Genomic DNA, 15,181 nt, shown 5'->3' with positions numbered 1-15,181 from the left:
TGGAATTTCAGATGTATCTTAAGTCTATTCATAATTTATAATTTACCATAGAGAAATTCCAGACTGCTTCCTCACCTCAATGGCTAGATCATAATACTGAAGTCTTTATAGTTTGAAGGCAAACGTCTTAAAAATTTATCTCTCAACTATACATCTAATACTTAAAACAATTATTGCAGACAAACTCAAACGGCGTTGTATTGGTTCACCCTCAGAGCAATACTCCAATTGTCCATTAGTTTTGTTTTGATGTGAGGCGTTCCCCACTAGTTCTGGTTTCACACGATTCACAAGGCACAAAAATGGTTCAACATGTATTTCAAATGTCTTTCTTGTTATTTATTATTATCTTTATTATCAAGATGATGAGCCTGGAAGGCAAAATGTTTATAGAACTGGAGGCAATGGATGTATTTAGCCTGAAGATGTAAGACAGTGGGGATGCATGACACCTGTAAGTATCCAAAAGGCCAAGATGTAAAACATCAGTGTCCAATCTTTTGGCTTGCCTGGGCCACATTGACTGAACAGGAATAGTCTTGGGCTGTGTACAAAATATATAATATACTTAATCTATGTAAATCACATAATGTTAAAAGTTTACAGCCTTATGGGAGCATATTACTACAGTAGCTGTTTGGGGCCGCATGTGCCTGTGGGCCACAGGTTGGACACACCTGATGTAGAGGATTGAATTGAATGGTTTAGAGTTGTTCCAGAAGACAGGTTTTAAAAAAAAGATTTAAATTATGAAGAGGCAAATTTTAATGGCCTTAGGATGAATGTTCTAAGCAGTTGCTCCACAATGGAATGTGGAGCCTTCTTCACAGGGGTTTAAACAGGGTGGTTAGCCCCCTATTATGGTCTCTATTTTGCCACAGTTATAGCTTCCTATATCAGAAATATTTGATTATTTGTGGAAGAGAAAGCAGAAAACATGGGCATTGATATTATGCCATCTAGCTAAAATTCTGGGAGCTGTTATTCCAACACATTTGGGTGCAGAAGTTGCAGAGATGTGGTTCTGATAAATATGCACAAAGATTAGCAGTAGTAAATCCATGTAAATAAATTCTCAAAAGATTAGGCAGAAAAAGAATAAGAGAAAACTCTTTCACCAAGCCGAATATTTGCTTACTCAAAATATTTGCTTACTCTTTCTTAGCAAAGAGTACTCTCAGACAGCATCACAGGCCTGATTATACCATTGTTCCATCTCTTAACATCCTTTTTTTGTGAAAACAGCAGCAAAATTCCCCAGATGGACATAGCTGAGCTGAAGAGCTTTCAAAGAACAGTTTCTAGAGCACTCCCCAGAACAATTTACAGAAATCACGCAAGGAGGAGTTTCCCCACTGAATTGATAATTGAGAGGAAAAACAGATTATAGACAAAAAAGAAGAGACAGTCTCACTGGGACCACTTTTCATTGGAATTGGTAGTATAATAGAACATAATTTTATTTATTAATTAATTTTACTGGTTCCTCATTTTAGCACAGGATAACTCTGGACACCTTACAATATTAAAAAGATAAAATTATATGAATAAAATACTCCAAAAATATAAAAATACAAAAATACAATAGCTAAAACATGGGGAGGGAGGGGGGGGAGATGGGATCTGATATTCATCTATCAACCACCCCCAGCATGAAGCAGAGCAAAGTCTTTAAGCTCTTGGTTATAAATCACATTAAAGGTAATTTCTGTATAAATATCATATCAGAATTTATTTTTAATAAAAGCAGCAGACTCTCCATAAATGCAAATGTTCTTCGCACCATTAACAAATCCTTAAAAAAAATGCTGCCTTCAATTGGCAGATACATATTGGGCAAATAAAACTATGGGAGTAGTTTCCTATTGCTATAGGAAAAGATTTTCATTTACTTTTATTCCAGCATTTAAATACAGAAACAGAAAACATATACTGTATATCTTTCATAAGATGCTGTTTCCACATACCTGTGTCTTGTAATTCTGTCTTTTTAAATTCCCATTAAAAATATATAAGGTAATTTTATTGCTACATATAAAGCATTTGTATTCACACAAGTAATCCAGCATTTCTCTAGCCTGAAGGGCTTTTATTAAACATCCTGCAGTAGACAGATTTTTAATGTTGGTTGTAACTGTGATATACAGTAATTCTTCACACACTGCTATTTGACACTGCTCCAGAAATTAAGGTTTAAATCCTATAACAAATTAAATTCTACAACATCCCTATTGCTTCCTTATAGCCTCCCTCCCAATTACAATTTAGAAATGAAATACAAAAGAATGTACAGTAACTCCTGTTAAAATATCACATCTTTTAACCATATAGAATTTTGTAGCAAGAGTCATAAGCTTTCACAAGCAAAAATAACCATGTTTAAAACGCACTCTGAAACAATATATTCACATATTCTATTTAAAGAAAATGTGCTTGGGAAAATCGGGTATGTTAGGCAAATATCTTTATTGATAGACATAAATAATAATGAAAAACTTGTGGGTTTCTACAACTTTGCAGCTTGTTCAAGGACAATGTGGGACATAGGCCTCATGGCAAGCAAAGTACTCATGATTTCTTTACCACTTTTATTTTGGATTTGGCAAAAAGCTTATGAAATAAAAGTAAAGTTCAAAGCAAGAGAACACAACTCCATTCTTAAGCTCAAACACAGTTTAGAGGCATGACCCTGATGTTTTACTTGCAAGCCACCCAATTCACAAAAAGCTATTTCTAAATCTATACTTTGGATCAAATCATGAAGCTAATACTGAACAGATTTTTGTAGGATATACATAAATCTTAGGGCCCCATTCATACAATTTAAGAAAACTATTTTAATAGAACTTGGTCTTTAGTAACAGGTACAGGTCAGAGGAGAGGTATACTAAGCATTCAAAAGAACAATTACTGTAAATGTGTTTTCTGTGTATCACTTTTTGGGAAATGCAACTAATCTAGAAAAAGTATCAAGTCCAGCTTGTGACAGACTAAAAAAATTCTAACTTACTTATTTCTGCTGTAAAAAGTATGGCATATAAAATACACTGTTAAACAAGAATATCACTGAGAACAGCTACATCTTGTTTGATAGAGAACCACAGATACAAGTTCTAATGGTTACTCCTTCTCTTAAACACTGAACATTCTACAGGAGAAACATCTTCCAAGAGCTAATGGAATGACATTATCTTAAAGCACTAATGGAAGTTTTTAATCTACTAAAATGTAACATGCTCAGAAGAGAGCGTGTTACATTTTAGTAGATTTACAATCTTGGCATTCTCTTTCCATGAAGATGCTATATAATTTAACATTTGCTAAGAAGTTAGTAATTCAACCACATGTGTATCAGACAAAGAATAGGGGACTATCAGAAGCACACTTTAAATACTGTAATAAAAACATCACATCAGAAGGAAGGAAGGAAGGAAGGAAGGAAGGAAGGAAGGAAGGAAGGAAGGAAGGAAGGAAGGATGGATTTTCTAATCTTGTGTACCAATTGTTCAGTCAATTTTTAGAAGCAAAACAACACATACCAACTGCTAGGCATTGCACAGAATATTGGTAGTAGTTACCTATTCCTTTTTATGTCACATTACTGTAGTTACAATAGTAAATTCTACTCATTCCAGAGTGCTATAAAATTTTCTAGAAAATGAAGGAATAAAATAACAAGTTGACATGAGGATCACAAACATTTCAGATGAGATGAGTATTGGAAGAAAAGCAGAAGCAAAGGAATTTGAATCTAGGAATATCTAGAAATGCTCCTTTTCATCTTGTGACTTTGGTGTAACAAGGATTCTCCTTTTTAAAGGGTCTTTTCCTCAAACAGAGTAGGGAAATTATCTGCAACAGTGAGAATGGGAAGCAAAAAAGGAGCTACACTTTGCTAGGCTATACTTAAAGAACAAGGATCCTTCAAACAGAGCCTTTCTGCGAACAATGAATAGAAAGCAAAAAGTTCCCTGAGCAAGAATGTCCTCGCCACTGCTACAGTTCCAAATGTGCATCTTTTTCCTAGCCAAACTATTTAAAACTCAGGTTTTTGCTCTATTAAATTGCATGCCTCATTACAATACCTATTCTTTCCAGGCGATGTTCTTTGCCACCTTCCTCTCTACCTCTCCTTTTAAAAACTCAAGCTCAGGAAATTTTTGCTAGCCATTTTTCTAAGTCATTAATGTCAGGACCACCCTCCTCTCCCTTGCTTCCTCTGGCACTACACTCAATAAATTCGACTTTCATGGGTAGCTGAGAGAAGTCAAACTCCTTTCCCTTCTTCCCAAGCTGAATGACAGATCCGGAGCTTGAACTATCCATGGTACTTGGGGCAGCAGAGAGAGTTACTCGTAAGGTATTGCTGTAAAAAAAGGAGAAAAGGTTTAGACAAAGAGAATGGATCTGTATAAAATAAAAAACTGGCATTGTGGGCAGGCTGCACAATTTTTAGAGAGAAATATGTATGAAACTAGCTAATATGGGTAGGATCACAACTTCTCCAGGACCAAACTATTATCTTTTATTGTTTTTTTCCCCTTTAAAACAACTTTTACTTTAATTTTTGTATTTATTATTTTCATGTTTTGTTGGCTATACTGTTTTTAAGACTGCTTCCTTGTAAGTCATTCTGAGCTGAGAAAGCATGGCACAGAAATAAATAAAACAGATGAATAATCCAAGTTTGGAAAAAATGACCTAATTATTAGATCATAGATACAGTATTTGTAGCCAAAACACAGAAATCTGGCAACAGCCAATCATAATTAAATTAAATGTAAGTTTCAATAATTGGTCAAGAGTTTAATTCTTTAATTGTACTTTACGAAAGGAAAAGTGGAGAAAAGGAGAATAAAATTATATTTTCTTCTGAGCAACATCTTTGCAATATGTTGTTAGTTCAGGTGATAATCACAAATAAGATTATAATGATTCAAGGGTTAGCTTTAATGGTTAACTTAAAAGTTCAACAAAGGAAAACACATTTTTGTGCTACATCTGCTCAGAAATTTAATTTGAAAACACAAAACAAATTATGGCATTACTTTAAATGTTCCTTATTTTAATGGATGGAAGAGACTCAGGTATATGTGTGAGAAAACAAAGTACCGGTAACCATTGCTATTTGTCAATGTGAACTATATAGTATGCATAAAACTATAATTTTCCATTTAGATTATAAGAGAAATACAATTTTGTAAAATTGGATATTTTAGGGACTAAATGTAGGAACTCAGTCACACCTTTTCAGGAAAGAGACAATGGCAAACCACTTCCAAAATCTTGTCAGTAAAACTGCAGGGACTCGTTCAGGAGGTCTCCAGGAGTCAACAAAAAATCAGTGGTGAGGGAGGGAGGACACCAACTGAGATACTAAATCAAGAATCATTTGAATAATTTTTGAAAGCAATGTTTAAAAAACATGCACCATCTGTAACTTGATTAAATTAATATGTATGTTGCTATTTAAAACTCTAGCTGATCTCATGCATCAGAAGAGTTTGGAAATTCTACAGGCAAAATTGGTTTTATTTTTCATTGCTCAATATTACTTTCCACTGTGTCTTCATGACAACATGAAAACAATTTTAAAAATTCATCACTACTGGGCAGTAACCTTGCACATATAGAAAAATGCATGAAGGTGACACTTGATAAGCTGATCCTTTGAACTTACAGCTCTCTTTCCAGTTGCTGCTGTATGAGCTTAGAAGATTTTGCCATTGTAACATCTATGGAAGGGAATAAGGAAAAAAAACATATTAATACGGTGCTATAGATAACAATGGCTTAATACATTTGAAGGAACTTTCTAAAAGCTAATGACACTGCTAGCCTCTGAACTCTAGGGGGTGCATTCCAAAGAAATGGAGGGTATTTAGAAAAAGGCTTAATCTGAGTTGTCATCAGACAAGCTCATGAAGGCAAATCTAACTGCATGAAATGGGGAAAGTCACACAACAATTACATCCGGACACAGTCATCACTCAGTTCCTAAAAAGGGCAGTTACTAAACCCTGAATTCACCACTGCAACACTGTGGTTTAGTACCAGGTTGTTGATATCCATCCAGATGTATAAATAATAGTTACATTTGTATCTGGCCAATTGGCTGAGTTCATAAACCACCATTAAAATAAACCATGATTTCTCATCATAATCCAATTTCAGAAATAGATATTAGCTGTAAATTAGTTTACCAGGATTGACAGAAACCAGTTTCCAAATGTGCACTTATTCTATAACTTATGAAAGGCATGGCAAAATACTAATCAGTAGAAACATTTTAAATTACCGGTATATGTAAATGAAGGCCAGCTTATTTCAGAGATGACAGGCATTACCTTGTTTGTTGCAGGCTATTAAGAGGGGAGGTGCATTTTTCAGAATTGTGTTGTCAGTCAGGAGCTGGTACAGAAATTCTGCCACATCTTTCATCTCCCGTTGGAAAGCTACACTATCCACAACAAACACAATTGCCCTATACAAAAAAAATTGCAGTGAGTGATATTAACTTATGATATCCTTCAAGTGGTATATCAGCAAGACAGATAAACTCTCCCTTCCCCCCCCCATACAAGACTGCTTGTAATCAGCACTTTTTCCTTCTAAGAATAAGTTTTGATATTGTCAAAATTTGGTATCTTAATGTGAATTGTTTTGTTTTGAAACTCTCCTCTTCTCCAATTAGCAAGACAAAAAAGTTTAGGAAAAGAGAGAGAGAGATGCACATATTTCATCAGATCCTTTTATTTATTTGCAGCATTCCTATAAGTCTATACATCGGTAACGTCTTGAAAATACTAATAGAGCCATTCTTTTGAAACTTACCTAGCTGCAGCCTTGAACCTATCCAGGAACTGAAGCCTCAAGCTCTCATGGCCAGGAAGGTCAATTAAAGTCACATTCCTATTCTACAGGAGAAGCAATAAATAATTTATCATGCAGCAATTTTAGGCAGTATTTTGCTTAGGCTTATATATTTTTTATCACTTTCTACCATTATTTGAGTTTATTTCAAATGAATAACAATCCTTCCATATATGTATACATAATGCTTTTTTTCTAAAAAAAAAAAGGTGCCAGAACTCAGAGGTGATGTCACTGGAAGCGATGCTGGTGTCTTGCTATGGCAGCGTCGCCTGTCCTTTGCACCCCTGCCCCTGCGGCTCGGAGCCACATGCCGCGGGGATTCCCCTCCCCGCAGTTGCCACACTGCGGCCCATGCTGAGCCCCCACCCGGAGCTGCTCCGAACCCCGACCCAGAGCTATGTTCCTCGTGGCAGTGGTCTCCGGCGCCAAACAGCCTCTTTCCAACCACATCCTGAAAAATTTGTAACAAACATTGGAATTCTCAAGGCCATGTTTGGTATTTCCCAGCAATCTGTTACTGGAAAGAAAAAGCAATCCCTGCTGCGTTACTGATCCCACAGAAGCATTTGCATGTATGCAGGTATCCTTAGGGTGCCATAGTTATGGATGAGAAATATTGGTTGCAAAGTTGGCATTTCTGGGTGTAATACAGATATTTTGGACTTATTTTTGTTTCTTTGCATGTTTCTTTGCATATTTTTAAAAAGACATATGCTACTGACTACACTTATGCACATATGTAACATCTTTTGCTAGGATAGATGACCACCACTTGTCCAGAATGTGAAAAGTGAGATTGTGACTAAACAAAATTTTAATGTACAGATAATACCACCAGAAATTATTTTAGCCTTTTTAATAAATATTGTTATTGATGTTAAGCTCACCATGGAAAACAGCATATATTGTTATGTATATAGTAGGTTAATTATTTAAAGACTAAAGTGAAACATAACTAGATTCTAAATAATCTACTTTTCAAAACACACAGTCCTAGTAAAAGTAAAGTCCCAATTAAGAATATTTCATTCTTAAGAATTGTTTAATTTAAAGTGGTTTAGTTGTAATAGATGGTTATAGATTCAAAACAGTTTTCAAGAGTATTTATAAAAGATACTATTTTTTTCTAGCATCAGCTAAATTAGACATATTACATTGAGAAAAATGTTTCTCATTTCTTTCCTGTTACCTTTATTGATTTCATTGCAGAGATGTTAACATAGGAAATAGATTATTTTGTTATCTAATTTTACCTTCCAAAAGACAGAAGCAGATGAAAAATGTGAGGTTCTTTCCTGTTGGCTTTTTTGAATTAGCTGTTTTAGATTCTAAACGTTTAGTTCCTAAAGAAGTAACCTTGTAAATAATTTTAATGTCCTCCTCTAGTGCAGGGTAGGCAACCTTGGCTCTTTTATGACTCAAGGACTTCAACTCCCAGAATTCCTGAGCCAGCATGGCTCAGCTTGGAAACCTCTCTCTTTCCCCTCAGCGTGGCTGGCTCAGGATTTCTGGGAGTTGAAGTCCATGAGTCATAAAAAAGAGCCAAGATTACCTACTCCTAAAGCCAATAGAGGGAGCTTTTTTTTTTGCAAAAAAAGGTGCCTGAATGCCATTCTGAGCATTCTATGAGAAAAAAAGCCCTGTGTATACATATATACCACAATATGTAATATTTCCATCCTTACCTTGTCATTTTTTATTCTGTACAAGGCAGAACTATCAGTTATGGAAGTCTGAGTATTTCGGAAATTTTCTGTTAAGAGCTGTGGAAATCGAAAGAAAGAAGACAAAATTAAATATTCTCAGTAAAATTATTGATCTAATGCTTTCAAAAGCTTCAAAAGCTTCAAAAGCAAGAAGAAATTAAAAGTGTGTAAATTTAATCTTGAAATAACATGGAAAAAAATCACAGCAAAATATTAGTCTAAAAGAATTATGAAATAAACTTCCATACCCTAACAAATAGAAGTGTTTTTCCTGAGTCACACAGACCAGCCAGAAGCACTGCTGTCCGACTGCTCTTTCTTGCTTGGAAAATTTTCCAAATTACTGAAAAAGACAACAAACCACTGATTAATTAAGCTATATTAATAAATAATATTACTATCCATGAAAATATTTTGATTCATGCAATGTCTAAAACTAAACTACTTCACATTATATACACGGAGTATAAGTTATCATTTTTAAGTAATGTGCAATTTTTTTTCCAAACCTATACCTTTTCTCTGTGTTATAAACAGTTGATTTGACAGAATAAGCAGGCAATTCACAATATTTATTTCCTGTAAAATTCATTTTTTTCCACTTTCTGTATAAGCAATGACTTTCTCATACTAGCCAGATCAGAAACACAAGAACACCAAATCAGAAATACATCCGCATCAAACAAGTATATTTATTTAGAAATAAGTCTTAACTCATTTATCTTTTATAAACCTCCCCAAGGTTTACAAAAGTCTATAGTGAACGATGATTTCATTCAAAACAAAGAATATTTTTAAGATATATATTACTGCAAATATGCAGTAATGCTCAAAAGTTTGTGAGTTCTTTTGAATATTCAAAGTTTCTGCATAAATGTGATCTAAAATGTTATGTGTTCTCCATACATCCTAAAACTAGATAAAGTGAACACAATTAACCAAATTAATAGAAAATATTATACTCGTTCATTTATTTGAGGAAAATGAAGCTAAAATGTGGCAAAAATATGTAAACCTCTAGAAATATTAATTCAATTGAAGGGAAAAGTAGAGCCAGGTGTTTCAATCAGTGTAAAGTGCAAGTATGGGATGTCCTGCTTTATTTAAAAAAAACAGAATTCTGGGTATTCACTATCAATGTCTGATCTTCTCTACGTAGGTACATGGAGGTGTGTTGTAGCTTGAATAAAGAAGTTTTCTAAGGTCCTCTGAAAAACAGACGTTGCTGCTCACTGGTCTTCAAAACATTACAAAACTATAACCAAAGACTTCTGATCCCACCAGTTCACTGTCAGGCAGATAGTGTACAATTGAAAGCAACTGAACACTATTATTGCCCTCCCCTGGAATGGTCAACCAACCAGTATCACATCAAAAGCAATATGTGTAATGCTCTGGGAGGTCTTAAAGAACTTCAGGATAACATCTAAAGAACTAAAGCCTTTCTTGCATTGATGAATGTCACTTTTTATGAGAATATTGAACAGCAGTGATGTATATGACGGGGCTGCAAGGAGACCTACTCTCAAAAAAGAACACTACTGCCCATCCACAAGTTGCAAAAGATCAGATGGGTCAATTGGAAAGATACTGAAAGTATGTTCTATGAATGGATGAGTCCAAAATACAACTTTCTAGCTTGACTGAAAAGCATTAGTTCAACAAAATGCAAACACTGCATTCCTGTATAAGAACCTTATTCTGTGAAACAGGGTGGTGGCAGCATCATGGTTTGGACTACTTTGCTGCCCACAGACCAGGACAGATTGTCATAATGGATGGAGGTATGAATTCTGAATAGTAGGAACATATTCTACAGCAAAATGTCAGAGTATCTCTTTTTGAACTGAAGTTGAAGAGAAAATGCTCGTGCAGAGTTAGGTTAAGGTTAGGAATGCAGGAGACACCAACCCAAAACACAACTCAAATGACCAAAGAATGGTTAAAGCAAAGAAAATTAAACATTCTGGAATGACCAAGTCAAAGTCCTGATCTTCATCCTATAGAAATATTGTGGAAGTGGGCAGTTCATGCAAGAAGGCCTATCAGCATCTCTGTGTTGAAGCTGTTCTGTGAAGAAGGAATGAGCTAAAACAGGGCTTTTCAACCGGTGGTACGCGTACCACTGGTGGTACGTGAGCACCTGGCTGGTGGTACGTGGCGTTGCCTTCCTTCCCCCCTCTCCCCTGCTCTGCTCCTTCCCAGCTCACTTGCTGCCAGTAAACATGCTGGTTGGTAGAGGCCCCACCCTCCCCAGGGACTTGTTGTGCAGCAACTGGATTGACCTCTTCTCGTGCGGGATCCGTGTCGTCCTTCCCCCCCTCTTCTTACTTTACAAGCAAGTGCGAGCCTGAAGGGGAGACAGCCATCCACTCCCTCGGCAGGTAGGTGTTTGAGACCGCTTGCATCGCAGCCCTGAGCAGCAACCTCAGAACCACCCCCTCCTTCTTTCCCCCCTTCTTTCTCCCTCTCTGTTGTGGCCTTCCATCTTCTTTTCCTCCCCCCCCCACGCGAGCTTGCGATACCGCTCACGGCCCTCACATTGCCTCCTGGGGCTCGAGACTTTTCCCCCTCTCCTCTTCCCAAGGTACCCAGCTTTACAGAGGGGAAAGCAAAGCAGCCAAATGGCACATGCCCTCCCCAAGGGCTCATCCCGCAGCAGCAGGTGGGAGTCGAGGCTCATGTTTGTGTTGCTGATGCATGCCAGGCGAAGCCATCAGAACGTGGCTACAGAGGGAAAAACACGCCCGCCTGACTCCCTCCCCCCCACTATTTCACAGAAACCCAATCATACACTCCTGCGCGGCTCACTTTCTTGTTTTCTGCTTGCTTTCTGCAAACAAGTTAACTGGGCAGGAATGCGGGATCAGCCTGTGCAACTACAGCTGAGCTGCGCTGAGAAACCCAATCACACTCCTGCGCAGCTCACTTGCAGAAAGCGAGCTAGCGAGATTGCCGGGAGCCAGGGTCCAAAGGATTTGTGCGGCATGTCTGAGAAAGTGAAATGCCGCCGCATCTCCTGCCTGCTTTGCATGGGGCGAGCCTAGCGAGATGCAGGGCTGTTTGTCTGAAAGTCGGTGGAAGGGTTTGGCTGGGGGGGCGGAGGAGGCGGGAGAGGACCGGGGCTCAGCAGGTCTTGGTGAGGGCGTGCGTGTGTGTGTGTGTGTGTGTGTACACACATATATATAAATACATATGTATATGTGTACACACACACACACACACAAGTTTCTCTTCCCTCCCTTCCGCCACCTTGGTTCTGCGCTGGTTCCTACATTTTGGCTTTTCTTGACAGTCTTAGCAGCCTTTTGTTCGCTTCCTAAAAACCGGAGGGTGGGTGGGGGTAAAAGGAGCAGGAGGTGCGTGGAAAGAGAGGGGTAAGGTAAGCCTTTTGTCAATTAAATTTGCCTACTTCTCACTTTCTACATTTGCCTACAAGCTCTCTTTCTCCTGCACTTTCATTAAATACTATAAAATCCTCACAACAAAGTCCAAAGCAATTTTCACCAGCTTGTTGCTAGATGTGATGTATCACAATACTTATTTTCCCAACCACTTTATCTTGACAGTAGAAGACTGTTTGGAGTCAATTGCCAGAACAAAACAAAAAAAAAAGGAAAAATAAGATTGACAAGTAATACCGCTTTTGTAAAAAAAAAATCCCCCAAATCAGACCATGAACTGCAGTCTTCAGTTAAAAAGAAGAAAGAATACAGAAGTGCCAATATAATACACTTGGGAGCAATCTACTCCTCCTTTCCCAAACGTGGCAAGACCTTTAGGGGATATTTCTTAATAACCTACCCAGTTTTTCCTCTTCATCTCTACGGCAAGACCCACTGATGAACTTCACAAAAGCCTCACTGCCACCTACCTTCAAATAATCACGCTGGGTACGCCAGTCTTGCAACTTGTGATATAAAAGGAGAGAGCTGCGCCGCTCGAAAGCAACTGCCGAGCAGGGCCAGAGGCTGCACAGGGCGCGCCTGAAACTCACCCAGAACTAAGACGACGAAGACGGCCACCGCCACCGAGATCAAAAGCCGGACCTGCGCCACGTCCTGGGCCGGCAGAGGCGCATCTTGGGGAGGGGGAAACCCCTCGCGCTGGGGTGTCACTTTCACACCGTTCATGCCGAGCCGATCACCACGAGTGACGGCTTAATACGTATAATGTGTCGAGGTTTCCTGCTCTGCAATCGTCATCTTCCGGTTTCTACGGCAGGTGGCTGGCTGCGGGAGCAGAGGATCGTGTTCCAAGAGATTTGTGGGAATTGTAGTTCACTCGTCTTCAAGTAAGAAAAAAAACACAAAACCATATAATTGCATTGGACTACAGCTCCCAGAATTCCTAGCGAAGAAACTTCGTGATACGGACATGCCGAAGGTTGTTTTAAATCTGAAGCACCAATTTCTTGTAGGGAACAAAAAAAAAAATCATCAGAATTTTGTAACGTTATACCCGAAAACAGAGTCTGGGGGATGATCCAGATTGAAACATTCGAAGATGATTTTATTAGTCCATTTCATTCGACATAGAGTGTTGGCAGATTTATAAAAGCTATAGAAGATGAAATAGGGAGCATTTAAAAAGGCTGTTTTACTGCAAGTGATCAATGTCCACACGATGATGATCTTGATCGTGACTCTTGAAAAATCGGGATGAGAATAATATTTCTGTTCAGAATGTTCATCTTCCTGCTACGCACCAAACTCTGAGCGGTTTTGAATCGTACAGTTAAAAAAAAAGTAAAATCAATCGAGCCCTTAAAATGGGACCATACCTAACACTTTCAATCTGCCTTTCTCAACTTGGTACCCTCAAAAGCTTCAGAAACATCTTTTGAAAACACCTGACCTAGGAACCACGTGGACAAGATTTGGGGCCGAAAGAGAAGATATATTTATAATTTAGAATATAGCTAGTTGATCTAGGCCATCACAATTCTTAAGCCTTAATTGCGCTTTTTATGACTGTGAGGATAAATTATGGGGGGGAGGGGGAAGAGGGGGGCTGCAATCTTGTGCACCTTAGAAAGGCCAAGGTATTTAAATGTAGTATATGTATGTAATATATACGGATGTGCCATCTGCACCCTAAAAAAAAGGACAGCAGGGCAGTGGCAGTTTTTGTGGAAGGTTCCGGAAGTGGCAGGTCACTACCAAGAAGACCCTGCCTGGTGGAAACAGCAATGAAGGCGGGCCTGCTTTCCTGGGTGAGCAGCAGTTCCCAAATAATTCATCAGAAAACTAACCTTATCTGTTTCTATCAGAGGTTTTTCCACCTTGGCTACTTTAAGATACGTGGACTTCAACTCCCAGCATGCAGGTGGCTGGCTGCGGGAGCAGAGGATCGTGTTCCAAGAGATTTGTGGGAATTGTAGTTCACTCGTCTTCAAGTAAGAAAAACAAAACAACCATATTGGACTACAGCTCCCAGAATTCCTAGCGAAGAAACTTCGTGATACGGACATGCCGAAGGTTGTTTTAAATCTGAAGCACCAATTTCTTGTAGGGTACAAAAAAAAATCATCAGAATTTTGTAACGTTATACCCGAAAACAGAGTCTGGGGGATGATCCAGATTGAAACATTCGAAGATGATTTTATTAGTCCATTTCATTCGACATAGAGTGTTGGCAGATTTATAAAAGCTATAGAAGATGAAATAGGGAGCATTTAGAAAGGCTGATTTACTGCAATTGATCAATGTCCACGCGATGATGATCTTGATCATGACTCTTGAAAAATCGGGATGAGAATAATATTTCTGCTCGTCAGTCATTTCGTGCTCCACTGACAGAAGCTGACAGCATTGGTTATTAAATTTTGTTTCAACCACAATAATTGGAGAGTGTTTTTAATAAATTCAGAACAAACTGTGTGGTGTAAATCCCATATTATATTGCAGCTTCTGTAATGGCAGTATGTCTATTGAACCTGAATTGAGTAATAATTTTATTTAAATAAAGTGCTCTGGTGACTTTGGGGTTCTTCAGAGCTCTTTATCTAGTTTGATACTTTAAAAAAATGGTGAGAAGTGGGGAAAACATGACAATATTTATCTAAAATGTATTAACTACAATGTTTTTCCAATATGCCATACCTTATAGGGACGCAGTGGCTCAGTGGGTTAGGACGCTGAGCTTGTCGATCAGAAGGTTAGCAGTTTGGCGGGTCGAATACTGAGTGCCCCATAACAGAGTGAGCACCTGTTACTCATCCCAGGTTCTGCAAACCTAGCAGTTTGAAAGCACGTAAAAATGCAAGTAGAAAAATAGGGACCACTACGGTGGGAAGGTAACAGCGTTCCGTGCGCCTTTGGCGTCTAGTCATGCTGGCCACATGACCACAGAGACGTCCTCGGACAAGCGCTGGCTCTTTGGCTTTGAAACGGAGATGAACACTGGCCCCTAGAGTTGGAAACGACTAGCACGCATGTGCGGGGGAACCTTTACCTTTTTATACCCTATGTAATATGCAAATATTAAAGGTAGAATATTAATCCTACATGTTCTTTAATTTCTTTATATACAGCTTGATGAAGAAATCTGAGGAAACCCCAAAGCTTATTCAGGGTTTTATGAAATCTAAACTCTTA

The 15,181-nt window shown here is 38.2% G+C and overlaps 2 protein-coding genes across 2 annotated transcripts in view; one reads left to right on the top strand and one right to left on the bottom strand.

Annotated features, from left to right (window-relative positions):
* The window catches only part of RAB6B (RAB6B, member RAS oncogene family), a 69,859-nt gene extending 59,884 nt beyond the window's left edge, over positions 1 to 9,975 (top strand). The window contains exons 9-10 of the transcript XR_014492591.1: positions 363 to 454; positions 9,742 to 9,975. The gene's annotated coding sequence lies outside the window, so the exon portion shown is untranslated. The remainder of the gene's footprint in view (positions 1 to 362; positions 455 to 9,741) is intronic.
* On the bottom strand, positions 1,444 to 12,796 carry SRPRB (SRP receptor subunit beta). The gene is made up of 7 exons (XM_083363181.1): positions 12,580 to 12,796; positions 8,831 to 8,925; positions 8,562 to 8,639; positions 6,835 to 6,917; positions 6,348 to 6,484; positions 5,681 to 5,735; positions 1,444 to 4,366 (listed from the first exon to the last, which is right to left on the bottom strand). Exons 1-7 carry the CDS (start codon positions 12,713 to 12,715, stop codon positions 4,150 to 4,152), a joined length of 801 nt encoding a protein of 266 aa, XP_083219307.1. The 5' UTR covers positions 12,716 to 12,796; the 3' UTR covers positions 1,444 to 4,149.
* Positions 12,797 to 15,181: the final 2,385 nt, after the last annotated feature.

The sequence above is a fragment of the Vipera ursinii genome (genome assembly GCF_947247035.1).
Source record: "Vipera ursinii genome assembly, chromosome: 5".
NCBI classification, from domain to species: domain Eukaryota; kingdom Metazoa; phylum Chordata; class Lepidosauria; order Squamata; family Viperidae; genus Vipera; species Vipera ursinii.
The sequence above is the reverse complement of the archived record's forward strand: the minus strand, read 5'-3'. Positions and strand labels throughout refer to the sequence as shown.